At 41.6% G+C, this 26,823-nt stretch overlaps 8 protein-coding genes across 11 annotated transcripts; 1 reads left to right on the forward strand and 7 right to left on the reverse strand.

Moving 5' to 3' along the window:
• Positions 1-4,655: 4,655 nt before the first annotated feature.
• On the reverse strand, positions 4,656-6,379 carry LOC128721364 (acetyl-CoA acetyltransferase, mitochondrial). The gene is made up of 2 exons (XM_053815107.1): positions 6,246-6,379; positions 4,656-6,067 (listed from the first exon to the last, which is right to left on the reverse strand). Exons 1-2 carry the CDS (start codon positions 6,264-6,266, stop codon positions 4,847-4,849), a joined length of 1,242 nt encoding a protein of 413 aa, XP_053671082.1. The 5' UTR covers positions 6,267-6,379; the 3' UTR covers positions 4,656-4,846.
• Positions 6,380-6,715: 336 nt separating this feature from the next.
• On the reverse strand, positions 6,716-9,463 carry LOC128720035 (splicing factor 3A subunit 1). Of its 2 annotated transcripts, XM_053813681.1 has the most exons (4): positions 9,352-9,463; positions 7,597-9,284; positions 7,048-7,491; positions 6,716-6,977 (listed from the first exon to the last, which is right to left on the reverse strand). In XM_053813681.1, exons 1-4 carry the CDS (start codon positions 9,461-9,463, stop codon positions 6,876-6,878), a joined length of 2,346 nt encoding a protein of 781 aa, XP_053669656.1. In that variant the 3' UTR covers positions 6,716-6,875. The 2 variants fall into 2 exon arrangements, with proteins under 2 accessions (XP_053669656.1, XP_053669655.1); XM_053813680.1 differs by having other exon boundaries at positions 7,048-9,284.
• A 341-nt stretch (positions 9,464-9,804) lies between these two features.
• Positions 9,805-11,192, reverse strand: LOC128720302 (uncharacterized). Its single transcript, XM_053813964.1, has 4 exons — positions 11,112-11,192; positions 10,377-11,038; positions 10,079-10,315; positions 9,805-10,018 (listed from the first exon to the last, which is right to left on the reverse strand). Exons 1-4 carry the CDS (start codon positions 11,190-11,192, stop codon positions 9,805-9,807), a joined length of 1,194 nt encoding a protein of 397 aa, XP_053669939.1.
• A 608-nt stretch (positions 11,193-11,800) lies between these two features.
• On the forward strand, positions 11,801-13,300 carry LOC128726800 (putative inhibitor of apoptosis). Its single transcript, XM_053820630.1, has 3 exons — positions 11,801-11,980; positions 12,056-13,100; positions 13,170-13,300. Exons 1-3 carry the CDS (start codon positions 11,801-11,803, stop codon positions 13,256-13,258), a joined length of 1,314 nt encoding a protein of 437 aa, XP_053676605.1. The 3' UTR covers positions 13,259-13,300.
• Positions 13,301-13,731: 431 nt separating this feature from the next.
• On the reverse strand, positions 13,732-15,845 carry LOC128726810 (peroxidase-like). Its single transcript, XM_053820641.1, has 4 exons — positions 15,488-15,845; positions 14,685-15,411; positions 14,287-14,617; positions 13,732-14,198 (listed from the first exon to the last, which is right to left on the reverse strand). The coding sequence occupies exons 1-4, from the start codon at positions 15,843-15,845 to the stop codon at positions 13,848-13,850; spliced, it is 1,767 nt and encodes a 588-aa protein (XP_053676616.1). The 3' UTR covers positions 13,732-13,847.
• Positions 15,846-17,407: 1,562 nt separating this feature from the next.
• LOC128726819 (peroxidase-like) lies at positions 17,408-19,447 on the reverse strand. Its single transcript, XM_053820651.1, has 4 exons — positions 19,102-19,447; positions 18,275-19,022; positions 17,827-18,154; positions 17,408-17,770 (listed from the first exon to the last, which is right to left on the reverse strand). Exons 1-4 carry the CDS (start codon positions 19,445-19,447, stop codon positions 17,408-17,410), a joined length of 1,785 nt encoding a protein of 594 aa, XP_053676626.1.
• Positions 19,448-20,621: 1,174 nt separating this feature from the next.
• LOC128726829 (peroxidase-like) lies at positions 20,622-22,585 on the reverse strand. Its single transcript, XM_053820665.1, has 4 exons — positions 22,240-22,585; positions 21,433-22,171; positions 21,041-21,368; positions 20,622-20,984 (listed from the first exon to the last, which is right to left on the reverse strand). Exons 1-4 carry the CDS (start codon positions 22,583-22,585, stop codon positions 20,622-20,624), a joined length of 1,776 nt encoding a protein of 591 aa, XP_053676640.1.
• A 1,142-nt stretch (positions 22,586-23,727) lies between these two features.
• Positions 23,728-26,740, reverse strand: LOC128722047 (peroxidase-like). Of its 3 annotated transcripts, none has more exons than XM_053815863.1 (5): positions 26,629-26,740; positions 25,839-26,510; positions 25,021-25,753; positions 24,618-24,945; positions 23,728-24,561 (listed from the first exon to the last, which is right to left on the reverse strand). In XM_053815863.1, the coding sequence occupies exons 2-5, from the start codon at positions 26,182-26,184 to the stop codon at positions 24,199-24,201; spliced, it is 1,770 nt and encodes a 589-aa protein (XP_053671838.1). In that variant the 5' UTR covers positions 26,185-26,510; positions 26,629-26,740; the 3' UTR covers positions 23,728-24,198. The 3 variants fall into 3 exon arrangements, with proteins under 3 accessions (XP_053671838.1, XP_053671837.1, XP_053671839.1); XM_053815862.1 differs by having other exon boundaries at positions 25,839-26,538; positions 26,629-26,735; XM_053815864.1 differs by having other exon boundaries at positions 25,839-26,253; positions 26,629-26,676.
• Between the last annotated feature and the right edge of the window lie 83 nt (positions 26,741-26,823).

The raw sequence follows: 26,823 nt of genomic DNA on the forward strand, positions 1-26,823 counted from the left end.
TTGCCTTGCCGGGTTTAATCCAAACTCTGGGAGTTTGAACCGTACCGGATGGTTGACTGCCTTTTGGCAGCGCGTGCCGGTCGGGCGGCGGTGTACATTAATAATTCAGTCGCGTATGTTTTACCCTATCGAACGGAGGACCGGCAGGGCCGCGAAGGGCGTAGTTTACTTTAAAAAGGCAACCGGTGGAAAGCGATGGGCAGGAAATCGTAACCCCAAGACGATGCTTTGGGAAATTCTAAACAATTTTAACTGCTGAAAGACGAAATATACAAAAAGCAATAACCGCACGGGAAACGTGAGTCAATGGTTAATCTGGGTATAGTTATTCAAACGACAGTTCAACGTACGAATCAAATGATGTTAAAATATATAATCGAGGTGAATTATATATCTTGTTTTTTTAATCATTTTTGGCTCAACATCAGCCACACTTGCGAGCTTACTTTGGCCATAAGCTTGCCCAATAAGCAGCACGGTACAATAAATCATCACCCATGCGGTACAATCGCATTTCTGCTTTGAATCGTAGGGGGTTGGAAACAAGTCTCCCCCCTACCAAGGGCCTCTCTATACCATCGAGGACATCAATTTCTCGGGTCAACAACTTCAATGGGAACCCCCGGCAGCGTTAATGATCGTGAACTTGAATTCAAATGGAATAGAATATTCGATAGCTACGATCGTGGCTTGTTTCACGCATGATCGGAGCAGAAAATTATGCTCTGCTACACGGAAATGCTGTGCGTGCGGTATACGAAAAGGGTCTTTGAAACGATCGGAGCGCAAGTGTCTATAAAAGGTGTGCCCAAAAACATGCCTTGACCAAAATTGGCTAAGTCGTGAGAAAAAGATAAAAAAGCACTGCAGCGTTTTACAGCTGACATGGTTTTGGAGATCGTTGAAAGGGAATTAAATTTGTTAGATGCTTTTTTTTATTTTCGTTTTCAATACTCAAACTCGTTTTGCTCTGTGGCTTGGTCAAGGGTTGAACGATTGGTAAAAATCGCCTTTAGAGAATATTCAAAATTCTCAATGACATCATTATTCCCATTTCTGGATAGCGTGGGTTGATCGCATTCTGAGCAACCCAAATGTCCAATCATTTTTTAGTTTACCAAAATTTCAACATGCAAAGTAGGTTGTCGCGGAATCTCGACGATATTATTTCTATTCATTTGGCTCAATTCTAAATGACCGCACAATCCTTGATCCAGGGCAGGTCATTCGTTTCCATTAAACCTACGTTGCCAGAGTCGCTTACTTGGCGATCAGGAATAAAATCTTCGTCGGCCAATGTTTGCTTGCCAGCCAGTCTCAACCATCACCAGTAAATTGTCAACGCCATCCGGCATCGTTTTGCCTCTGTCTACCATGTTTTCGTCCGTGCAAGAGTCATTTCAATTAGCAACAAATTGAAGTGCCACATTCACCTAGAGGTACCTTCACTTGGCGTTCAGCAATATACACAGGGGACATTCGTGGGATCGTAGACAGAGAAAAATGGGAGTTTCGCGTTCCGGTCTGTTGGTCTTCACACATGCTCACTGACGTTCCAAAACCAACCTACGCAGCAGGAATCCTGTGCGCTGTTTTAGGCATCCCCGACCCTCAAGGAGAGTACACGGGAAGGAAGATCGGTTAAGAAGCCGTGGAAGGTTACGATTCTTACGATTGCAAATATTATACGGTACGAACTTGACGAACTTGACTTGCCTGCTCATGGTGGCGTAACGAATGATTAACTCGCTTCGCCCCAATGCGCTTATGCTGTGGAACCTTCGCAAATCAGCTGATCTTCCCCGTGATATGCTCTGAAATCGCAACAAGCACTCGTTACATATCCCCGGACATGTGCAACCTGCCGTACGCTCCTTGATGGGACACGGAACCAGCGCTAAACCGATGTGAATGAGGAACCAGCTGGGTGATTCAGTTGAAGGCAACTTCTACAGTCAACCATAGTTGGCATTCGTTCAACAGCCTCCTGCAAGCGCCAAACAAAGAAGAAATAGCCCTGGAAAGCAAAAATCAATATACAACTCGTTTTTACCTCAAAAGGAACGAGACAACCTTGCAAAGAAGGAATCCAATAAAGTCAGCTGACATGAAAATCTAATGCATAAAATGATTATCTTCACAAGAATAAATCAATTTTGAAACAATGCTCACCCATAAAGTAAGCTAACTGTTTGAACTATCTTGGTTTTGGAGATTGTTGTAGCGAACAGTGCTGTTGATTGTTAGTTATCATAGATTTTGTTTGTAGATAATGTGAAATCAATATAATGTATAGGTTCATAAGCCAATTTTCAGAGAATTAGATTAAAAACAATCATAATAATCAATAAAAATTTTGAATGCAAACGGTTGAGCTAAATTGCAGCAAATGGGCGACACCTAGTCTGGTGTCCCGATTATCATCAGTTAGTATTAAAGCACTGCCTCCCCATCCGTGACCAAGCTGTGCAACGGGAAGGAATAGTGCCATAGTTCTAATTGAAAATACAGCTTCAACCGCATGCCTGCGAGTTGCATTAGAATTGCGCATTGGGACATTGGTCTTTTCGCTCATTATCGAGTGATCTCTTTGAATCGTTGGATCTTTCCGATCGCAAACGACAACGTGTACACACGTGATATGCACGTATTCTGGACAGTCGAGTTTGCCATTCACTGACTACTCGGTTTAAACGAAAAGCCCTAACCAACGACCATAGCAACCTTCATAACAATCGAGAACTCAGCAAGCTTTTTCGTTCAACTTTAAAAAGGGGTGACGTAAAAAAAGAGTTTACTGAAAAAGCCGCAACTCGATGGTGTTGTTAGTGCGTTTTTTTGGTCGTTCCAGTCAGTGGGCGCAGGCTAAATAAATGCAATGAGAAATTACATCACGGTAGGCACACGCATGAATATAAGGGCGTTTACTATTCTTTTCGCTCTGTTGTTGTTTTCACCGCCCGAAGCGTATGTGCGTAACCGAATACATGTGTTGACAAGACTTGTCCTTTTGCATGTATTTTTTCTCCTACATTTTATTCCAGAGAGCGACGCTTCTGTGGCATTCAGTGATGATGGCAGCATGAGCTATTAGTTAATTTAGTTTCTATATAACTGTACCATGTAACATAAAAAGAATTCTAAACAGAAACCCACCATTCTTTGTCTTAACGCTTTCATTCTATCACATCCCAAGGAATCCACGACAATCAAGGGTGCACGGGATCATCGATTTTTCAGCTGTTGGCATGCTACATTTTGCCAGACTCAGCATCCTGTTGTGAAAGGTTTTGCACCACGTTGAACGATGACTAATACAACCGCGCATTGACCTTTTACAACGTGAACCACTGCTACTTGCGGTGCCATACTACAGCTGCTGATGACCCACCATGTCCTCGACGCGGTGCCATAAAAGGTGGTCCATTTTCGCACAGGATTCTCGGATGCTTGTCGCTTTGCTCGCTCGTCGCCGCAGGACCTTGAGGAACGCGCACTGCAAACTTCAACGGTAATGGGGCAGTAGATGCACATTCACGTTGCCTCATGAGCGCCCACTATTTGAATCGTTGCCAGATTTTAGAATATGGAATTCAACTCACACCACAAGACGAGAAACTATCGCGCTTATCATGATTGCAGCTTCAGCGAAGGTGCCTCATGGATCTGCCTTCAAATGATGCCAGGTTTTCGCACACACAAATCAATATTCACGCCACCGTTAGCAACACTTGAGGGATTTTGTTTATTTCTATTATTTTTACGTGACTTTATATAGATACTGTTTTGCGTCTACTAATCCACCCTTCCGTGGGGTAAGAGTAAAACAATAAAAAATACACCGCCGCGGACCACGACCACGAATGTCGCTACGGAATTTTACGCGAACTGGTAGCGACGAACTAACAAACTGATTTGAGCGCGCATGAACATGCAAACTGTTGGAAAAAATTGAAAAAATGTCCAGTACCCGTTGTCATACGAAAACAAAACAACCTAACCTGGTTTATTACACATGGTTCAAATGTTTGAATGGATCCTCTTTTCGTAGTTCGAATCTTTCGAATTGATCAAAACGAACACTGAATGCAAAAGAATGAAAAAGGCGTATTTTATTAACGTGGATTTATGTGCCTATGATCACGATTAGCTACGAAGAAATTGTTTTTGACGCTTTTAACTATAGACACAAGACAGCCGAGGATCAAATGTATTTATATCACTCGAAAAGTTAACCCTTGTTAGAGAATAAAAATAAAACGACTGGTTTTTTTTTAGCTTTTTGTATCATTACAATTATCAAAGTAATTTAATATTCACAAGCCTTCCAATTCTTCCAGGCGCCTTTGAAGCAAATCAGCGTTCAAGCGGTGCATACACAGAAATTGTCCTTCCAGAAATAATACCGGGATATCACACCGGAACAGCCGAAGAAATCGCACATTTTCTTTTCGCGTTATATCGACTTTTTCCAATCTGTATCTGCCGGAAAATTGTACCTCAAGCTGCTCCACTAGATCGTCACAAAGCGTACAGTGATCGTGGGTATACAAGGTTAGAAGCGGAAGATTATCTCGCTGGTTCTCTTTCACGGACGCGGTTCGATGAGCGCTAGAAATGGAACAAAAATTGAAACGAGGACAGGAGAATAAAATCAAGTTCAATTTTATTGAAATTTAAAACCGCTTGTAGCATAGCAAAATATACGTTTTGTTTGTCTGAGACTGTAGATTAATCCCGACCCAACTATTCTCTAGTAAATGCACATTCTTTTTCACTCGCATACTTTTGCGGATATGAGGTAATTTGTAACAAAAATCATTGTACAGTATACCGATTCCAATGCTTACAGCTTTTCGATCAGGATCGAAGACGCGCCGCCACCACCGTTGCAAATCGATGCACATCCAACTTGACCAGCCTTTAGAGCGTGGGTAAGATGGGTTACCAGGCGGGCTCCGGACATTCCGATCGGATGGCCCAGCGAAACTGCTCCACCGTGAACGTTAACCTTCTCCGGATCGATGTCGAGTTTTCGCTGATTAGCAACAACAACCAACGAAAATGCTTCATTAATTTCCCACAAAGCAACATCTTCTTTGCGTACACCCGTCTGTTTTAGTAGCTTCGGCACTGCCAAAGCCGGAGCAATGGGGAAATCGATTGGATCCGTTTCAGCATCGGCAAAACCCACGATACGTGCCAAGGGCTTACATTTTAAGCGCTCCGCCGCTTCGGCGGTCATCAGAACGACGGCAGATGCACCATCGTTTAAAGTGGAAGCATTACCCGCTGTCACGGTTCCATTTTCGCGCTGGAAAACCGTCGCCAACTGCCCAAACTTGTCAAAATTCACGCGCTTATATTCCTCGTCTTCTGACACGACAATATCTGGTTTGCCCCGTTTGCCAGCAATTCGGACCGGTGTTATTTCCGCATCGAACGCCTTTGCACTCCAAGCCGCGGCGCTACGCTTGTAACTGTTGACGGCAAATTCATCTTGATCCTTGCGCGTAATGCCCATCTGCTTGGCAGTGTTCTCCGCACAGTTGCCCATGTGGAATTTGTTGTATACGTCCGTAAGCCCATCAAACACGATACCGTCAATCAGATTGACTCCTCCGTACGGTGTACTGCCGCGCTTCAAGTAGTACGGTACGTTTGACATCGATTCCATACCTCCGGCCACAATCACGTCCTGTTGCCCGAGCATGAGCGTTTGTGCACCAAGCATAACGCTCTTCATACCCGACGAGCACACCTTGTTCACCGTCGTGCAGATAGTTGACTTTGGGAGTCCGGCAAAGATGACTGCCTGACGAGCCGGCGCCTGTCCCAAACCGGCCGCATTCACATTACCGATGTAAACTTCCTGAACGTCCTCCTTGGCGATTCTCGCCTGTTTGACGGCCGACTCGACAGCTACCGCCCCGAGCTGACTTGCCGACAACGAAGACAAGCTGCTCTGGAAGCTACCGATGGGGGTGCGAGTGGCCGCAACGATCACGACATCATTTCGTTTACCGGATGTGGAATAACAACGTCCTCCGATAGCACGGCCGGCGAACTAAAACGAATCATATCAATGGGCCCATTTGTTGGTATGATTACATAAATGCCTGCGCTAAGTGACCACATGCACATATCGACAACAAATATACGTAAATCCTATACGCATAGCAACTCCCTCACGAGAAAAGTTCGAATAAAACATGTTTTTACACTTTTTAGCATCGAAAACTAACCTGTGCAAGCTTGAGTACCATATTTAACAAAACCAAAATCTGCAGTCACTTTCTTCAATAAACGCGGGAACTACAGGCAGAATTCACGCGTTGAAGCTGATTAGGCCAATTGGTTACTGAGGGCACGGAATACCTATACCGCTATGGCGACGTAGCTCACTCTTCTTGAAATGCGTCTCTTTTCAACATGTGGCAAAGGCTCTGTTCCAGATGTCAAACCGTATCGTCGTCAGGCGAGTTTTTTTTTCTTCATTTTTTTAAGCAGTGTAACAAGTTTACTCTTGATGTACTTCAACATTCCTGATAAAAAAGGTTATCTGAATAATCCGCGCTATTAGAACTCGAAATTAATTTCGAAATTCTTAACTTAGTTAAAATACTGAAATAGAAAATCTCTCAGCCATACGTCACGAGGAAATGTTTATTAACGAACTGTTCGAATTTATGCCTTGGAAATTATTTGCTGTGGCATATACTATTTTCAAAATACATTTACCGTTTCAATTATTTACTGGCGTTATAATGCAATCAAGTAATTCGGTTATTTGGTTTTACACTATCAATGCGAAACTATTTCCTAAAAATTAGTGTACGAAATAATCGTGTCGTTCAAGAAGCTTACAGTTGAGTTTACTTCTTACGGCCACCACGTTCCTTCAGTTGCAATGCAACAGTGACACCATTCAAAAGATTATAGTAAGCGATGGAATTGTTATCCTTGAAGAACATGCCCTGAAATTGTAGGAAAAAATGAAGATATAGATTTTTCTATTGCTTGCTTAACAAACAAACTCGAACTTACATCGTAAAAGATTTTCTGTTTGGCCGGCGGCATTCCAGTTTCCGTCTGCACCTTCGCCTTTACCGAGCTGATCGTATCCGTCAAATTCACCGACAACGAAAGGACCTGTCCATTTAGCTTCCAGTCGTTCTTCTCGGTCATGTTCGGGACCTGCACCTGAACAGTGATCGATCCAGTTGCACCGTGGCGCTGCAAGAAGACGCTTTCCTCGACTAAGTTATCCTCAGTACGTGATTTTTTGCTAGGCGGTTCGTCCATGGGAGGGGCGATTTCGTGACCAGCCATTTGCTGCTGTGGATCGGGAACGACAGGAACAGCACCACCGGCTGCCATTTGAGGAGCTCCATGTTGGGCCATGGGTGGAACGTAATTTCCAACTGCAAACGGCGGTGGACCCATGGCCATCATCATCATCGAAGGCACCGGCGGAGGAACGGGATGTTGCTGCATTTGAGACATCCCTTTTTGCGCCTGCATCTGAGCTAGCTGCGCTGACGATGCCAGTTGGGGGTTTTGCTGCTGCTGAGATTGCTGATGCTGCTGGTGGTGATGATGATGTTGGTGTTGATGCTGTTGGTGTTGTTGGTGCTGCTGATGCTGAGCGTGCTGGTGTTGCTGATGTTGATGATGCTGCTGGTGTTGATGCGGCTGTTGAGATGTCTTCTGGACGTTCGATGGAATCGGTTTTGGACCAATCTTTTCCTTTTCCTCATCCGGTATCAGCCCTTTCACTTTGTGAATCTGATGGATCTGTGCCTCAAGTGTGATATTCGCACGAGCTGCTCGAGTAGCAGCCTCCACGCTAGATGTGTGTCCGTCCCAGGTTACGCGATCGTCTTTGCGAGGTTCCTCCTCGCCCAGTTTCTTACCAATGGCTGCTTCCTCGTCACCGACACCAAAAATATCGGTACGTCGTTCCGCCAGCTGCTTCAGGCTTGCCTCGATCGCTGCTCCCGGTGCGTACACATTCTCTTGCGCAACTTTTTCGATGTGCTTGTCTCGCTGTTCAACCCAACGTGGATCCAGTAAACCGATACGCATATGCTCGGCAACCTTTGCGGCCGGAATTTTCTCACCCGTTATAGGCGAAATTAAATAATCATCTGCCGCAGACGGAACCGGCTTCTGTACTTTTGGTGCCTGCTTCGGATCGTACTTTTTCACAATAACCTTATCATGAGTCGGGGGAGCGATTGGTGCTGGAAGCGATTTTGTGCGGTCACCTTCCTCATCGCCCGACGTAGAAGATTCATCCATGTCCTGTACCTGTGTGTTGTCCTTCTGCTGCTGTTTACCTACTAGATTTTCCATCAGTGACAACTTAACCTGTCCATTGCCTTCATGGCCGCGGTGCAGCTCGTCATCACTGTCGTCGTTATCCGACTCGATTTGCATCTCAATGTCGTGGTCTTCCTCGTTCATTCGCTCTTCCATCAACACCCTAGCACCCACCTCATCCGGGGTGGTTGGTGGTGGAAAGTTACCCGACTCGTACGGCTGATAATCGACCACCTCCACTACGACAAAATCATGCCAGTCAATCTGCGCGTACGCAATGCGTTCTCTTTCCACCTTTTCTTCCTCCCTACGACTCTGCATCTCCTGGTGCTTCATCCAATTTGATCGATACTTCACTTGCTCTAGCACTACATTCATGCTGCTTTTGCCAGGAGCACTTTCTATCTTTAGCTTGTTCATCAAATCCTTCGGTGGTACCAAAATTTTCGTGTACTGTTCGAGCAATTTTGTAAAGTACTGGAACAACGAATGTTGTGGTCGAAGAAAATCAAACTGGCAGTTGCGTTGCTCGCGATTCATTAAATTGGTAAGAAAAAGACGCCCATTACGAGCAACAAATTGTGCCGTTAGCTTTACTATGTCCAAGTCCAGCGCTGAAATCGATGGTGGGTCAGCGATGAACTCAAACTCCGGAGGTGGGTCCTTTGGAACAAACTGTTGCTCAGTAACGGCTTTAAGTAGCTCTTGTTGTTTCTGCTGCGTGGCACTGGCCGCTTGCATTTTTTGTAGCCCTCCAGGGACAACGGCAGTCCCGGCCTGCGGCGCCGTATCTGTGCGGCCTTCGCGAATTTCATGCACCTTATGCTGATAATACGCGTGGTACGGGTCGCCGGGACTAAGGAAGTTGAACTTAGGATTTCCAAGCTCATTTTGACGAATGCGACTCTCAAATTCAGGGCCATTGCGAGCCACGAAACTTGCCGTTTTATCAACAATATCTGCAATTAAAAGTATAAACAGTGAAACATTTTGGCACGCCGCATCACGAACCGCAAACGTGCTTACTTCGGACTTCTGGTGGTGGATAGATGATCCCTACTATGGGACCGGAGAGAGTCGGTGCTGGCTTTTCAACATCTACCTCTTTTTCAGTGCCATTACTGTGTAATTCGGCCATAATTTACAACACTATAAATGGTCCAGGACGATGTACGAGAAAACTATGAAACCAAGCTGTTTTTTGCCGAATGTCATGAAATGACAGTACTCACTTCGAAACAGCAAAAGCCTCTGAAACGATATTTTCAACAACAGTGTTGCCAAAAGCTGAAGGAAAATTTTCAATATGTTCTCTTTTTGACCTAAACGTTAAATATGGGGGAGAAAATAAAGTGTTTAATAAAGTAATTTCCTCTCTCGTACGGTCCGTCTTCCCATAATATCTCTGAAAAACAGTTAAAAGTCCTAAAGAAATGTACGAATTACAAATTTTATTCAATTAAAGTCTTGTATTCGTTACTAGCGCTTTTTATACAAACAAGGTTTTAAGCTGAATGGTTTGATTTTGATTGATCCTTTCAGGACCGTACGCTCTTTCTTAAAATTAAAGAAGTAAAACAATTTTTGTTTCATATCCTTATTTTCTAAACTGAAACCACATCTCTGAACATTGTTCACGAATTCATTGACATTATCGAAGCGCGAAGAAACTTCTGCTATTTTCATCAATCCGCTAAAAACAAAAAATATGTTCTAAAATATGAACAATTATTACAATGAGACAGTCACTCACCCAACTTTAAGAACTCGATTGGCTTCTAATAGAAAATCTGCTAGATTTGTTCCCATTAATGATAAGCAAAATACCACTACATTAACAAAGTTACTTTCCAGAGGAGTATTAGCCATGTCACAAGCAATTACACCTGGTTTCTTTGAAACCAGATCTAGTGAGTAAACTTGATTCGGTATCGATGCTGCTAATGTTGCATCTCCGCATCCAAAATCTGCCACAACTGTACTTTTAGGACTGAAAAAAAAACATCGTTAAAAAAGTTCAAGAATTCGGTAACTACAATATATAAACTTACAGTTTCAAAATGCTGCGTATCATACGATTTAAAGGATTCATGGGCCATTGGGCAACTTGTAGACGATAACCTTCATGATAAGCGTCAAACGAAGAAGGATCTTCTTGGAAAAGAGCCTTGGCTTGTTCACCGGTTGTTTTGTATAATTGCTCGTTAATAAATCGAAACCGAGGTCCTTTAAGACGCTCCATAAGTGTATCTTTCAAATTTTTCGGTTTCCGAGCTGCTGCAGATAAATTCTCTCTTTTGTTTCCTTTTGCAACAACTTTAGCATGAGCAGAGCATTTGACACCATTGTGTAATTGAGAGATCCGATTTGTAGGCCTACCATTAGTTTTCACGACTTCGTTCGATTTAGTTTTTTTCATAGGTAAATTGTTGCCATTATTACAAGCAGGTTCTTTGTCAATTTCACTCGAACCGGCACACACTTTCCTTTTTCTATCCTGTGAATTGTTTCCTTTTCCATTTTTTATTTTATTATCGAGCATGCCGTTTGTAGCTGCTTTTGATTTCTTTTCAGAATGATTAGTGCCGCTTTCATTTTTCTTTAACAAAACAGACCATCCAGCTGAGTTTTCATTATTGATGCTTTTTCGATTGTTAGCTTTTACAATTTGTCGGTTGGATATACTTTTAGTGTTTCTAGCTTTGTTTTTGTCCTATTGAATGCATAATGCATATTGAAAAGAACCAATTTCATAGAGCATTTTATAGCGATTTTTTAATACTTACCGTGTTCTTAGAGAAACAAAAGCTAGTATCAGCGGCGGGTAAGTTTTTTTCCCATTCACATTCATCAAATAATTTGTTCATTGTTTTAACTCGAATGAAAGTAATCACTAGAATTAACAAAACAACGCATTCGTAAGAAACTACGTGAACACGTTGTTGACTAAAGCACGTAGAAATATTTTGATTTATTTTGCCATTTGACAGATAACATCACACAATGTAATTGAAAGTGGCCCTGGTGAAATCGAGAGGATTTTCCTAATTTTTGTTAATAAATCTTAATAAAACATAAAAATCTTAATAAAGGCATCGTGAGCATGTCTTATAAAGCTGCATATTTTTTTAAATGTTTTAATCTCTCTAAAATATTGCACTAGATGTTTTGAAATTATTTTACAAATTTTCTGTTTGAATCGTGTTCTACAATATTTTTCAATGACAACTGTGAGCAACGTCAACATGATAGAACAAGTACCAATATTTACATTTTTGTATGTTCCTAACAAGCAAAGCTTGGTCTCTAATCTATAGAATTTGAGTTAGTAAAACTTCGTTCGTAAAACATGTGCATTGTTATCCTTATCAGGTTGTCATCGTTGTATCGTTGTAGCATAAAATATTACAGTCCATTTAACAACAAAGCAATCTGCATATGTGACATTGCCGGTCGGATATACTAGATATAAAAAATGGAGTTGAATATTGAAATGGCTCGCCTAAGCAGCTTTGTAACCGCTTTTCCACAAGGCCCTTTATCGGAATTTTATAGTATATTGTCCAAAAATGGATTTTATGCCTCTGATACCGCCAACAGTGCTCAGTGTTTCTTTTGCGGTGTACGCGTATACAACTGGCCTGATATACATGATGTAAGAAAAACACAAATGACGTCGTAAAATTGTGTGAAGCTTTGTTCAATGTTGTGGATTTCCTTCTTTAAATAGATACCCGCTTCACATCGTCTTCTTAGCCCGGATTGCCCGTTCCTTCTTGAACCAGAAAGTACAAACAACTGTCCAACATATTCGAACCTAGAACTGAAAGATGAACGAAATCGTCGAAAGACTTTTATCAATTGGCCAGTTTCGTTCATATCACCAGATGCGCTTGCCAAAGCAGGCTTATACTATAAGTATTCTGAGGATAATGTCCAGTGCCCCTGGTGTTTCGTTACGATTGGGATCTGGGAAGCTGGAGATGATCCGTTTCAAGAGCATGCAAGATTTTCTCCTCGGTGTGTAAAAGTAATCGAAAATTCAATTCCCGCTAATGAGCAATTGTCAGCTGGTATACAACGGGTGGAATTGCCGTTTCGACCGGAATTTGCTTCGTTGGATGCCCGTTTCCGATCATTTACAAACTGGACCATGGGCCACGTGCAGGATCCTAAACGTTTATCGGAGGCTGGTTTCTATTATCTAGGTGTTGCAGACGACGTGCGTTGTTTTCAATGTGATGGCGGATTTGAACAGTGGCTTGTTAACGATGATCCCTGGTTCGAGCATGCACGGTGTTTTCCAAATTGCAGCTTTTTACGACTTGTAATGGGTCAATCTTTTATTGACAATGTGCAAAGCGATGTCAACGATTCTTCTACTGTCAAAATGATACCACCGAGCTCGAAACATCCGCCAATGATCCTTGAAAATGCTCTCAATACTAAATTATCGCAACTAGCATTGAATTTGGGTCTGGAAGTTCACCAAATCCTGGAATTAACTACCCACCAGATTATGCAGCTGATTACTGGACAGCCAGACCAAACAGCAGTGATTGAGGTATCGCAACAAAATAGTCCCTCAACTTCGTCTTCCGTAACAACTTCTCAACAGCAAAAACGATCTTCACAAAACGAAGCAATCTCACAATCTTCTGATGAGTTGGTTAAACGATTGACAGAAGAAAACGTTCGTCTGAAGGAGTCTCGTGAGTGTAAAATTTGTTTAACAGAGGAAGTTGGCGTTGTTTTTTGCCCGTGTGGTCACCTAGGTTAGTATGAAGACATTGCAGTATAAATTGTTGTAATAATTATAAACAAAATATTGTTTTTATTTTCAGTATCCTGTGTACAGTGCGCTCCGGCTATCTATCACTGTCCGGTCTGTCGTGCATTAATAACGGGTCGAGTGCGTATCTTTTTATCATAGATCTAATCGTGTAATAAATTTCAATTCGTTTTGATGGAATATACAAAGGATTTGGGCTGGCATTGTAAGATATTTAATACTCATTATCTTGACTGAAAATTTTGATTTTTTGATTTGAAATGCATATAATCTTCATACATGTGTTCTGACGTTTGAATTTTAATTTTAAAAGTTGGATTTACCTTGTCAGTACACTACCAATTACCAAATTTTTTCCATAGGTATGCATGTTCTTATTTTGTGAATTGGATTCAGCTTGTTAAAGAGAGTATCATTACGTGAATTTTTGCGATATTATAGTACTACACTGATAGATAATAATCGCCTGGGATTTGAAAAGCACATGCTCAACATTCTCAACCAATCTAAATAGGATAGCCTACAGTGACCGTCCAAGAGGGCTCGTATCCTGTTATTAACAGAGCACACCAGGTTGCTGAGATAATCAAATTGAACAAGACTTGAACATATTGATGTTTTCTTTTCAATACCTGCATTAAGGGGATTCTATAATTTTATTTGGATAAACATTTATCTACACATTTATTGTGAAATCATCGACATGCTCATATAATCTTCTCATCAACTCTTAAAACTCTCTAAGATTCGGAGTGGGCAATGTACTACATGGTACCAGTTGATTAGTGCTAGAAGGAAGCAGGAACGCCGCCGGTTGCATTTGATCAACGTTTACGGATGTATCACACAAAATTTTGGCCATATTTGATTTACGAATTTCCGTCAGTTGTTTAGCAGTGAATCGCAGTCCGTTTTCGTAGAAATATCTGTCACCCTTACGGGTGCGTTTAAACTGCTCATTTAGGATACATCGCATAACCATTCCCGTTTGTGTGCCATCTATCTTTTTTTCAAATGCCAATCCAACGGACAGGTCCAGATCGTCTACCGATTTGTAATAAACGCTGAGAAGATTTATCGCCTGGATAGAGTATTGAATATTTTCGAATTAAAAATTTTTAAAGGACATTTTTGGGTTTCTTAGTTTCCGCCTTTAGCTCAATACTCACTTCTGGGATCAATACTTGGTTAAGGTCCGACCACGTTGTAGCGCGTTGATTCAAACACAAGAATGCGAAATCATTATATCCTGGGAGACCATGGTCACGAGCACGTTGAATGTCCAACGCTTTCAAATCCGTGCCGAACATGTTATTGAACCGGAACAGGAAATGTTTGGTGGCCGGGTCAAGACTAATATCGTTTTGTCCCATTGGCTGCGTAGTCATACCACGCAATAAATCTGCGAAGCGACTAGATGTTTGTTCCAGTATCGTCGGATTGTTGGTGTGATCGTTGATGTCAATGCTACTAAGCGATTGTCGACTTTCCTCGTGCAACCTATTGGGCGTAGGATATTGATGATTAATTTCGATATCGTGATACTATAACTGATGGTGCCACTCACTTAAGCGTGCCCTGAATGGATGAATGGAAAAAGCGGAAGGCTGCTGTCGTATGTGAGTTGATCACCATTGGAATAAACGTGGCATCATAGTCATTGACTGCACTCGTATTTTGATATATCAGTTTCCGCTCGAGCATATAGCTTCGACCGAGAAAATTCGGAAGCCATTCCGTGTACACTATGTCTTGATATTGCGCTATGTTTATGCGACGAGCTTCCTGAAATACACGCTCAGATGTCCAGGTGGGGTTTAACACTAAAAGCCGCTGCGCGATACGATTGTGTTCTCGCACAAACGTAGTTTGGAGCATTGCCAAATGTGGGCTTTGGTTTGCACGAGCGTCACCGGTGAGATAGCAGGCCTCTGCCGGTGTCCTTAAGCTACAGCTGGTGCTTGGATTCGGATGTCTTGGCGGCCAATCCTGTCCGACGCGCTGCTCAACCTTCATCAAACCTGTGTTCGGTTCGCGTAACAGCGTGCTCTCTTCAAGAGAGTTTCCGTACACTACCGATAGATCCAAGAACGAAGTGACGAGGTTCAGCTGTTCAGCTTGAGTGCAGTTGGTTGGATTTAAGTCACAAGTATTCAATGTGCGTATCATATTCAGGCAATCAATTCCACGAGAAGTAAACATTACATCGTCGGATGAAACGGGAATGGCGAAACATCTTGCCCCCCGGTTGGGCTGCAATCGACCATTAGCGCAACAAGTCACTGGATCTCGAACTGAAACGATATACCGCATGGCCATGTTCGTTATCTATGTTATCCCGATTGCACAATATGATAAATTCGTTATTACCTCCACGCGTTAATGCCATATCGTGGGCGACAATTTGTCCGAATTGCATATTCACTAGCGAAAATTCGGGACTATTTTGTACACCTTCCTTGAACACTTCAACCGAAAGTAGCCTGGCATTGGGTAATTGACTGCCATCTTTTGCTAGTGATGGACTAGATTTTCCATCCCCATACTTAGGGTTTAATATCCGAACAAACGGTGTGTTTGCTGCACCCCAGGAAGGATTCAGAAGGTTGTTACAGGTCCCATCAAAAGATCTGTATGGATCATTTGTACACTGTCCCGAGGCACTTTGAAACCCTGCTAAGAACACTAGCAGGATTAATGATGCGCAAAACTTTATTCGGCACTTCATCGCGTAGATAATTTGTTTCAATGAGATGCAAAACACTTGTTCCCTTTTTATATTACTGCATTCTTACATAACATTGCCGCACATGTTCAAATCATCTGGAAATGATTGCCAAATTACACAACGTTGCTTCGTTTGTGCAGAGTAGTTCCAGAGAAAACAAACAAGTTAGTAACAATCCAGCCATGTATCGTACATTGCCGTAGAAAACCAAATGTTCTTTGTTTAAAAGATAAATTTTGTCTCAAATAATGAAGGTATTCTGGCGATGGAAGAGATAGATTTTTAACTAAAAAAAATTGATACGGTTGAAATATTAGATTCACCAAAATTCAGACATATTGAGCTAATATTTTTTTTTACAATTCAATTCTGTGTAACTTAAACGTACATTTTCCGTAGTGCCTGTTTCATTTCGCTTGTTTTATTACAAGGTTTTTTGTGCAGGATTTTTTTGTATAATTTGCTGGACTGTGTTTTTATACTTTGTAATAGCTATCGAGTCTTGGAAAATGTTGTAGAATACCTAATTGCGTAAACAAATACGTCATGAATGGTATTTGTTGTTTTTTCATATACACGATCAAATACAGGAAATATCATCCAGTCGTTCTTTACTTGATCAATTGTACAATCAACTTCCATCTGTTGTTGTATGATCAAGTTGGATTTGTTTTGCCAAAAAGTATCTCAATCTATGTATAGGGAAATAAAATTGTAACAGCTGAATAAGCTCCTCTTCTTGTTCTTAGAGTAGTAGTTGCTTATTGTCGATGTTTCAGAAAGTGGTTATTTGCGTATATTTACGGTCTCTGACCTTTTGGCGCAATAAAACTATTGAGCAAAACGTTAGATAGGACACGATAAGCTCTAAACATAGCGAAGGCATAATAATGTCAGCATATATGTAAAAATAACAAATAATTAAGTAAGCTGTTTGTAATCTGGAAACTCCTGATCAAAATGATGGAGCAATGTATTCAAACCAAAAATATGTAATTAAATCATCGATTGCTTAATTGAAAGAATTGAAAGACGCAGTCTACTTCTACCACAATCTAAAAATATGAGTAAAATGCAATTATGTTGATTTAATAATCGTATACCTAAGCTCGGAGTTGAAACTGCAAGAAAAATCGTGAAAAACATTTGCCTCAGGACTCGCCGGGAACGAAATACCAATTGACAGCCGATGCACGTTGGGGCAGAGTCGGTCAAAAAGGTAAAAAATCCACCATCTCCGATTGTTGTGGTTTAAAAACCATTCGACAAAAAACATGTTGATAGGGCGAATTTTAAAAATTTTGAATTAAAAAAAATCTGGTTGTTGAGTGACTGATCTGGTGCAAAAAACTTTAAAACGACGTTCACCATCCAGATGTAGGCGCCTGCAGGGACAATATGCGGACCTTTGGCTCGATCGGATCGTTTGGAATAAATGCTATGGAAGCGAAAGATCGGATAACATCATATGCAATATTGAATTAGCTTAATGGATCAACCAGGGCTACGTTTATTTTATGCATATCAAGGTTATCAACCCACTTGCGCAGTAAGAATCAATATTAAAACAAGCGCGCATCTAGAGTCGGAAGGGAGTTACATGGTTCTAAGGGATTGACATCGACTGCGACCTGCTGGAATGCGCGACGTTGCATTTGTGTAACACCAGGAGTACTATCGCACAATATTCGCGCCATGCTAGCCTTCCGAATTTCGTTCAGCTGTGGAAACGTAAAGGCTCCAGCCGTCATTTCGTTTTCAAAAAAGAATCGATCGCCACGACGTGTCCGGAGGAACTGCTCCATCAGAATGCAGTGATATGTTGGACCAGCCTGAGCCCCTGGAACATGTTGTTCAAAGAACTCGGCCACAGTTAGATCCACATCGTCAACCGTGCGATACAAGTTGCTTAAAAGTTGAATGTCCTGAAATGTTGGTTATTAGATACGCAGTTATATACAATATGAGTGCATTATCATACCGCTGGACCTCGGAGGTAACCAAAATCTTCCCAGCGTGTGGCCCTTGCTTGACCGCAAAACTGACGGAACGCGTTGTAGCCAGCAATTCCATGGTCTCGACTTCGCTGAATATCTATTGCTTTCAAATCAGTTCCTTTACGCATTGAGGTACTAAAGAGATAGTGTCGGATTTCAGGATCATAGTTCCAATCATTTTGGCCCATCGGTTGCGTGGCCATGCCTCGAGTCAACGTTGCATAACCGTCATTTTGCTCCAACACCGATGGATTGAACATGTGCTCGTTGATATTAATCGAGCCGCTGAATGCTCGTGACTCTTGAAAGAAGCTGAAAAAGTTTCCAATTGAGTATAAGATAATGCATAAATTAAATGTTAATGTGTCTAAGAATGTGTAAGATAAATACAGCTAATAAATGATTTCTGACATATGAAGTCTGACGACTTACTGTAGATTTCCAACAATAGAGGAATGGAAATATCTGAAAGCACCGTTCGCATGGGCGTTCAGTACAGTGGGATTGACATTCGGATTGTAATCGTTGACGAAATCCCGCATCTGTCCAATCATACCACGCTGCTTCATGAGGTCCCCATTGAGAAAGTATGGGAGCCATTCATAGTAGACAATGTGCTGATACTGTGCAATGTTAATGCGCCGAGCCTCTTGGAAGATTTTTTCATCGTCCCATAGAGAATGCGACAGTTGCAGCTGTCGTGCGATTCTGTTGTGTTCTCTCATAAAAGCTATATGCAAGATCGTCAGTTGCGGTGTAATGCTGCTACGATCGTCACCGGTCATGAAGCAAGAGTTAGAATAAGATGAACCAGTAGAACTTTGAGAACTTTGAGAACATGTGCCCATAAAATTTTTCGGCGGCCACTCAGTTCCATTGCGATATTCAACTCTCATTCGACCATCAAAGTAAGATCGCATCATCGAGCTAAACATCATGCTGTTTCCGTAGACGACAGATAAATCCAAGAAAGATGTGGCAGCATTCAATTGTTGTGCTTGTTGGTTAGTACAAGTCGCTGGATTCATATCGCAGGTGTTCAAAGTGCGCACTAAATCCAAGCATTGAGTTCCACCGGCCGATAAAATGGAGTCGTTAGAATGTACCGAAATAGGAAAGCATCGTTTGTCAGGAGATGGGACGACCCTGCCATTTTGACAGCAGGGAATAGGATCGGAACCTGTAAATTAAACAACCAAAATAATTGTTTACATGCTTTTAGTCGTTTTACGTAATGTGAATGACAACGTAGCACTCACCCCCAGCTCTTAGTCCCATATCATGGGCCACAAATTGACCAAATTGCATGTTCAGCAATGACATCCGGGAATCAAGTATGTTTGGTTCTGTGAACAACGACAACGAAAGCAGTCGAGCACTGGGAAGATCTACTCCAGTTTTCGATCGACGAGGCGTTGATAAACCATCTCCATACTCTGGGGAAATCAATCGTCCGTATGCTGTGTTGGCCGAACCCCAGGAGGGGTTCTGCAAATTGTTGCAGGTGCCGTCGAACGTACGGTACGGTGAATTATAATCACACTGTCCTAAAACATCTTGCCCGGCAAAGGCCACCACGAGTAACACGCACACGAGAACACGCATCATGCAGATCCTGCACCTTCTAGGAAGAGCTATCTGATCTACATTACTTCTATTGGAACGGAGAGCGATCTTTTATATCGATCTTGTTTGCGAAAATGGACAATACGCTTGTTATTGATTGTGAATGAGACTCGATATAATGCTTGATATCATAATACAGTATATATCATTGATCATCATTTAGTCGGCATATGGTTGAAGCATCAACAATGTTTTCTTTATTCGTATCACAATTGTGGCTCGTACATTGCAGATGCTCCAAAAAGTTCTACACGCAAATAAATTAATGGATAGCGATTCGTTGTTTTTAAAATTCATACGGCAGTCTGGGAAAGTAAGCCTGTGCATTAGTATCGAATAATCAAATATTTGCACACCTTAAATAACAATGGCTACGATCATTTAGATCTTTAATCATATGGAGCATCTGAATCTTGACGCAATAAATTGTTATATAACAAAACTCAATTTGATTGAGCTCATTCGTTGCAAATATTATAATTAACAAAATACAAACAGAATGACATATAATGAATAAAGTAATGCGTGTTTTTCTAATTAAAAAATGTGTCTATACTGTCGTATACAAAGGGTTTGTTGGAACGAAAACAAAAAGACGTTCAAAGTTAAATTTACTGCTTGTCTTTGTAGAGGATCTCAATATAATTTATATCCATCACTCACCGGGCATTTTGTAGCGTTTTGAAACAAAGTGTTGTGTTCAGCGAATACTTCACCGATTATTAAACGTAATCAATAACGACGATGACGCACGAAAGGAGTTTATAATTCGAAAAGAGGACTATTCCGGATCAATATTTACGTTCTTCTAATTGAGCGCAGAACATCCATAAATACACACCATTTGGCTCCGCGGTAGATACGAATAATGGATCTTATATCAGGCAACAGATTGTCCAAACGATTGCATCCTTATTTACAAGTGAATAACCCACTTATCTGTGTTTAGATTTTAGTTCGGAACATTATTTTAATTGAGTTTCATCAGTAAACCATGCCATTTGTGAATTTTTCTATATAAAAAACTACCGTTTTAATCCACACTTTAAAACAGTCAATATTTAATGCTTCAAGAAAGTTTCTACAATTGGGTTGATATTTATTTGTTTATCATCATCAGTAAGCCAATGCAAATATTTGAAGTAATTCAAGATTACCACAAACGTGCATCTAGAGCCGGAAGTGTGCCGCATGGTGCTAAAGGATTAACATCGACTGCGATCTGCTGGAATGCGCGTCGTTGCATTTGCGTTATACTAGGTGTATTATCGCACAATATTCGCGCCATGCTAGCCTTCCGAATTTCGTTCAACTGTGGAAACGTAAAGGCTCCCGCCGTCATTTCGTTTTCAAAGAAAAAGCGATCGCCACGACGAGTACGAAGGAATTGCTCCATCAGAATGCAGTGATAGGTTGGTCCTGCCTGAGTTCCCGGAATATGCTTTTCAAAGAACTCGGCCACAGTTAGATCCACATCGTCAACCGTGCGATACAGAGTGTTGAGGAGTTGAATGTCCTGAAATGATCAATGTTAGAGCTAACGCCTTGCATCAGGGGAGTGCATTATCATACCGCTGGACCTCGGAGGTAACCAAAATCTTCCCAACGAGTGGCTCGTCCTAGGCCGCAGTACTGACGGAACGCGTTGTAGCCAGCAATTCCATGGTCTCGACTTCGCTGAATGTCTAATGCTTTCAAATCAGTTCCTTTACGCATTGGAGTACTAAAGAGATAGTGTCGGATTTCAGGATCATAATTCCAATCGTTTAAGCCCATCGGTTGTGTAGCCATGCCTCGAGTCAACATCGTGTAACCGTCGTTTATCTCCAATATCGTAGTATTGAACATATGCGCATTTATGTTTACCACTCCGCTGAGTGCTCGTGATTCTTGATAAAGGCTAGAAAAGTTTAATGTTGAGAGCTTTATATAAAACTGTGGCTCATGTGTTTTGTCAGACTTACTGTAGATTGCCAACAATAGATGAATGAAAGTATCTGAAAGCACCATTCGCATGGGCGTTCAGTACGGTGGGATTGACGGTAGGGTTATAGTCGCTGACAAAATCCCGCATTTGTCCAATCATACCACGCTGCTTCATAAGGTCCCCACTAAGATAAAATGGGAGCCACTCATAGTAGACAATGTGCTGATACTGTGCGATGTTAATGCGCCGAGCCTCTTGGAAGATTTTTTCATCGTTCCATTGGGGGTGCGAGATTTGCAACTGTTGTGCGATTCTGTTATGTTCACGTAGGAAGGCAATATGCAAGATCATCAGTTGCGGTGTAATGCTACTACGGTCATCACCGGTCATGAAGCAGGAGTCCGAATACGGCGTAGTACTTTGTATGCTCTGGGAACATGTTCCCATCGATTTCGGCGGCCACTCAGTTCCGTTACGATTTTCAACCCTCATTCGGCCACCGATGAAGGTTCGTAACAACGAATTTTGTCCTACACTATTTCCGTAGACAACGGATAGATCCAATAAAGAAGTGGCAGCATTCATTTGTTGCGCCTGTTGGGTTGTACAAGTCGCCGGATTAACGTCACAGGTATTCAAAGTGCGCACTAAATCCAAGCATTGCACCCCGCCAGATGCTAATAAAGGATCGTTCAATTGCACGGGGATAGAAAAGCATCGTTTACCGGGAGTTGGGACAACCTTGCCGTTTTGACAGCATAGAATTGGATCGGAACCTGCGCATCAATGCATGCCATAACTTAAAAATGTATTCATTAGCGATAAGGATCGATACAATACTCACTTCCAGCTCGCATTCCCATATCATGCGCCACGAATTGACCAAATTGCATGTTCACCAATGACATCCGGGGATCGAGCATGTTTGGTTCTGTGAACAACGACAAAGAAATTTGCCGAGCGCTGGAAAGATCCACACCGGTTTTCGATCGACGAGGCGTTGAAAACCCATCTCCATACTCCGCTGGAATCAACCGTCCGTAGGGTGTGTTGGCCGATCCCCAGGATGGGTTCTGCAGATTGTTGCAGGTGCCGTCGAACGTACGGTATGGGGTATTGGCATCACACTGCCCTAGAACACCTTGCCCGGCAAGGGCCACCACGAGGAACACGCACACGAGAACACGCATCATTCAGATCCTGCTACCTTCTAGGAAGAGCTATCTGATCTGCAATAGTACGATTCGGCCATTGAGCGATCTTTTATATCGATCTTGTTTGCGAAAATGGACAATATATCTACAGTATAGCGCTTGTTATTGATTGTCAATGAGACTCGATATACTGCTTGATATCATAATACAGTATACATCATTGATCACCGTTTAGTCGGCATCTAGCTGAAGCATCAACAATGTTTTCTTTATTCGTATCACACTTTTGGCTCGTACATTGCAGATGCTCCAAAAAGTTCTACACGCAAATAATGTAATAGATAACGATTCTCTTTAAATTTTTACGGGGAAAGTAAGCCTGTTCGTTGGTATCGAACAATCAAATATTTTCGCATCATTAAGAGAAAATTTGTTTATCTTCACTGCGATCATGTACTACAATTATTTTCAATGTTAAAAAAGTAGCAGTTGTTGTTCAAGAAAAATAAATAGAAGCATTAAATGAATACAAGTTTTTAGTAGTACATCAGCATTAACCAATCCTGGTTGACACTTTTTTATACAGAATTATTTTGTGGTGCATTATGTATTTGCAAAAGTATGCCTTGGGAAAAATTTAATATAAATCCAAAAGTATAATATACATTAATTAGGCACAGCTTTATCATTTTGTTTTATTTGCCAATTTACTGTAAAGACTGTTACTTCGTTCACAGGGAATTATATTACATGCGATGTTATAACATCCACTCTAGTAGTCATCTTATATCATCGACTAATAAAGTACTACTGTAAATTGAAAAAAGCGAAAAAAAACTGTATGGATAGAAATGGATGAAATTTGTTACAAACATACAATTGTTATAGACATTAAAACGCTTTAAATTTATTATTGACGTATGATGGTGGTATTTTTTATTAAATTCTTTGTTAATAATCTCAAAATATGGCAATGGGATGTTCTCACGTTACTCATACAGGACTATATCCTTATTTTTCGCTTGAAAAATCAAGTATTACACAATGTACAATGCACAAATGTACAAGAATGTAGAAGAATTGAGCAAATTGAGTGTAAATGTATTTGAGCCCTCATCTATATCACATGAGCGTGTCTTAAATATGTTACTACTAAAACTATTTAACTTTTTTTAGAATTGCTATTTAACAATGTGGTTGAGTAGTAAATCAACAAAGGTAACATCATCACTTATTCTCTCAAAAAGGGCGATAAATTAGATTCCTACGCTTTACCTCTTAGTTTACTTCAAAAAGGCTTTCAACATTATTCTAAGATTAGAGCTGTGGAAGTTGCATACGCATTACTAGAACATTTATCTAGGAGAACAGGTATGGTTGTACTATAATGAACTATAAGTGCACGATGAGAATACTGGCTATGTTGTTCATGTAAACGGGAAAATGAAAGCTTGATCAGCTGGCCCTGTCAGCAGGATGTGGGTAGACCATGTCTGCTCTACAAGCAAATCTGAAAGTGAGGCAATTTTACCAGCATGTTGCAATTTTATCTGCAGCTTAATCTTTAAAGATTGTTTCAATAACTGACTTCAAATATATTTTTCTCATCTTCATCAATAAATCCAATTTTATGGTGTGGTGTTGTATGTTCACCACAAACGTGCTTCTAGTGGAGGCAGCATGTTGCAGGGTACTAATGGATTGACATCATTTGCAATCTGTTGGAAGGCGCGTCGTTGCATTTGCACTACTCCAGGTGTGTTATCACACAATATGCGCGCCATGCTAGCCTTCCGAATTTCGTTTAGCTGTGGTGGAGTAAAGGCTCCAGGTGTGTTGCCATTCTCAAAGAAGAAACGATCGCCACGGCGCGTACGAAGGAATTGTTCCATCAAAATACAGTGATAGGTTGGACCAGCCTGGGTTCCCGGAATATGTCTTTCAAAGAATTCAGAAACAGTTAGATCCACGTCATCCACCGTACGGTAAAGGTTGTTGAGCATTTGTATATCCTAAAATATCACATTTTCGAATTAGAGTAGCGTCGAACACATTATCGACATCTTACCCTTGGACCACGTAGTTCAACGAAATCCTCCCAACGAGTGGCTCGTCCAAGACCGCAATACTGACGGAAGGCATTGTAGCCCGCAATTCCGTGATCGCGACTACGCTGAATATCTAACGCCTTTAGGTCCGTACCAAAAAAGCTATTGGAGCGGAAGAGGAAGTGTTTGATTTCAGCATCATAGTTCCAATCGTTACGACCCATCGCTTGTGTGGTCATGCCTCGGGTCAACAACGCATAACCGTCGTTACGCTCCAATATTGTTGGGTTGAACATATGGTCATTGATGTTGATCGCACCGTTGTATGCTCTAGATTCCTGGTGGAGACTGTGAGGATTGCCAGATGAATGCGTTTGTTAAATTATCAACCACTATCACTACCATAGTTACACGTTGTCATACCTTAAACTACCCATTATGGAGGAATGGAAGTATCTGAACGCTCCGTTTGCGTGAGCGTTTAATACGGTTGGATTAATGGTCGATGTGTAGTCATTGACGTAATCTCGAGTACGCAGTAGCAATCCACGTTGGCTCATCAGGTCTGGATTGAGGAAGAATGGCAACCATTCATTGTAGACAATGTGTTGATACTGTGCAATGTTGATTCGCCGTGCCTCTTGGAAGATTTTTTCATCGTTCCACAGAGAATGCGATAGCTGAAGCTGTCGGGCGATTCTGTTGTGTTCTCGCAGAAAAGCAATGTGCAAGATGGTAAGTTCCGGTGTAATGTTGCTGCGTTCATCACCGGTTAAGTAGCAAGAGTCAGCTGAGCTTTTCAGTGTGCAAGCACTAGCTGCTTGAGGATGCCTCGGAGGCCAGTCAGTTCCGTTGCGGTTATCAACCTTCATTCGGCCACCAACGAATGCACGTAATTGGGAGTTCTGTGTTGCACTGTTTCCGTAGACAACAGAAAGATCTAAAAATGAAGTGGCTGCGTTCAACTGTTGTGCTTGCCGATTGACGCAATTCGCGGGGTTAACGTCACAGGTGTTCAAAGTGCGCACTAGATCCAAGCACTGTATTCCAGCGGGAGATAAGACAGGATCGTTCGGCAACACGGGGATGGGAAAGCATCGTCTACCAGGAGATGAAACGACTCTTCCATTTTGACAGCAGGATACTGCATCAGAGCCTTTTCGACGGAATACGATGTGATAAAGAATATATCAACGAATATTTCGAAACAATATAGCCATTCACAAATAAACGACACTCACTTCCAGCACGCAGTCCCATATCATGTGCCACGAGCTGACCAAATTGCATGTTCACCAATGACATCCGGGGATCGAGCACGTTCGGTTCTGTGAACATTGACAACGAAAGCAATCGAGCTGGAGGAAGATCTACTCCGGTTTTCGATCGACGAGGCGTTGATAAACCATCTCCATACTCCGCCGGGAGCAATCGTCCGTAGGGTGTGTTGGCCGATCCCCACGATGGGTTCTGCAGGTTATTACAGGAGCCGTCAAACGTACGGTATGGGGTATTGGCATCACACTGTCCTAAAGCACCTTGCCCGGTAAGGGCCACTACGAGGAGCACGCACACGAGAACACACATAATGCAGATCCTGGATCCTCTAAGAAGAGCTATCTGGTCTGCATTGCTTCGATTCCCTCGGAGAGCGTTCTTTTATATCACCCGGGTTTGCAAAAAAGATACAATACTGGCTTTATCTCTTAAAATACCTATATTTATTGTATGCAAAATGAATGCCTATGCTATAAAGCAATATTTGAAAATACAATACGCGTCATTGAATGAAAATAGACCACCTAGTAACAAAACCATGCCTTCTTCTTCATCCCTCAATATTTCATATGAAAATTAAAAATTTCCAACACACTATTCTCAATTGTTCTCGTGTGACGATCAGCATCTATGGACTAAGAGCGTACAAATCATCATCATTATCTTCATCATCAATTTGGAGCCAAAGCAGTAAATAAAAAATAACTAAAATAATTTTAAATGTTTGGATTTCAAATGATGAATAATGCTTACATTGAATTACTTTTCAGTGTTTCCATTGATGAATTTTGATATTTCAATTGGTAACAGCTTTCACCTCCACTGTAACCTGTAGGATACTTTGTACTTGTCGTTTCGAATGAAGACTTACGAATTGAAACCAGCTGCGCATCAACACCTCTAATAAAGAGAGTGGATAGAGCGAAGATTCATGCATAGGCAATTCAA

Source organism: Anopheles nili, chromosome 2 (genome assembly GCF_943737925.1).
Source record: "Anopheles nili chromosome 2, idAnoNiliSN_F5_01, whole genome shotgun sequence".
Taxonomy (NCBI): Eukaryota; Metazoa; Arthropoda; class Insecta; order Diptera; family Culicidae; genus Anopheles; species Anopheles nili.

Coding starts and splice junctions, on each gene's coding strand:
- LOC128721364 (XM_053815107.1), bottom strand. CDS start 6,266: ATGGTACTCAAGCTTGCACAG. Junction 6,068..6,245: donor TGGTACTCAAGCTTGCACAG/GTTAGTTTTCGA, acceptor GATTCGTTTTAG/TTCGCCGGCCGTGCTATCGG.
- LOC128720035 (XM_053813680.1), bottom strand. CDS start 9,463: ATGGCCGAATTACACAGTAATGGCACTGAAAAAGAGGTAGATGTTGAA. Junction 9,285..9,351: donor TCCACCACCAGAAGTCCGAA/GTAAGCACGTTT, acceptor TTTTAATTGCAG/ATATTGTTGATAAAACGGCA. Junction 6,978..7,047: donor AACAGAAAATCTTTTACGAT/GTAAGTTCGAGT, acceptor CTACAATTTCAG/GGCATGTTCTTCAAGGATAA.
- LOC128720302 (XM_053813964.1), bottom strand. CDS start 11,192: ATGAACAAATTATTTGATGAATGTGAATGGGAAAAAAACTTACCCGCC. Junction 11,039..11,111: donor TTTGTTTCTCTAAGAACACG/GTAAGTATTAAA, acceptor TGCATTCAATAG/GACAAAAACAAAGCTAGAAA. Junction 10,316..10,376: donor ATACGCAGCATTTTGAAACT/GTAAGTTTATAT, acceptor TTTTTTTTTCAG/TCCTAAAAGTACAGTTGTGG.
- LOC128726800 (XM_053820630.1), top strand. CDS start 11,801: ATGGAGTTGAATATTGAAATGGCTCGCCTAAGCAGCTTTGTAACCGCT. Junction 11,981..12,055: donor ACTGGCCTGATATACATGAT/GTAAGAAAAACA, acceptor TTCTTTAAATAG/ATACCCGCTTCACATCGTCT. Junction 13,101..13,169: donor TTGCCCGTGTGGTCACCTAG/GTTAGTATGAAG, acceptor TTTTATTTTCAG/TATCCTGTGTACAGTGCGCT.
- LOC128726810 (XM_053820641.1), bottom strand. CDS start 15,845: ATGAAGTGCCGAATAAAGTTTTGCGCATCATTAATCCTGCTAGTGTTC. Junction 15,412..15,487: donor TATGGCATTAACGCGTGGAG/GTAATAACGAAT, acceptor ATATCGTTTCAG/TTCGAGATCCAGTGACTTGT. Junction 14,618..14,684: donor TCCATTCAGGGCACGCTTAA/GTGAGTGGCACC, acceptor TACGCCCAATAG/GTTGCACGAGGAAAGTCGAC.
- LOC128726819 (XM_053820651.1), bottom strand. CDS start 19,447: ATGCGTGTTCTCGTGTGCGTGTTACTCGTGGTGGCCTTTGCCGGGCAA. Junction 19,023..19,101: donor TATGGGACTAAGAGCTGGGG/GTGAGTGCTACG, acceptor TTTAATTTACAG/GTTCCGATCCTATTCCCTGC. Junction 17,771..17,826: donor GTTACCTCCGAGGTCCAGCG/GTATGATAATGC, acceptor CCAACATTTCAG/GACATTCAACTTTTAAGCAA.
- LOC128726829 (XM_053820665.1), bottom strand. CDS start 22,585: ATGCGTGTTCTCGTGTGCGTGTTCCTCGTGGTGGCCCTTGCCGGGCAA. Junction 22,172..22,239: donor TATGGGAATGCGAGCTGGAA/GTGAGTATTGTA, acceptor ATTGATGCGCAG/GTTCCGATCCAATTCTATGC. Junction 20,985..21,040: donor GTTACCTCCGAGGTCCAGCG/GTATGATAATGC, acceptor TGATCATTTCAG/GACATTCAACTCCTCAACAC.
- LOC128722047 (XM_053815863.1), bottom strand. CDS start 26,184: ATGTGTGTTCTCGTGTGCGTGCTCCTCGTAGTGGCCCTTACCGGGCAA. Junction 25,754..25,838: donor TATGGGACTGCGTGCTGGAA/GTGAGTGTCGTT, acceptor TCCGTCGAAAAG/GCTCTGATGCAGTATCCTGC. Junction 24,562..24,617: donor TTGAACTACGTGGTCCAAGG/GTAAGATGTCGA, acceptor GTGATATTTTAG/GATATACAAATGCTCAACAA.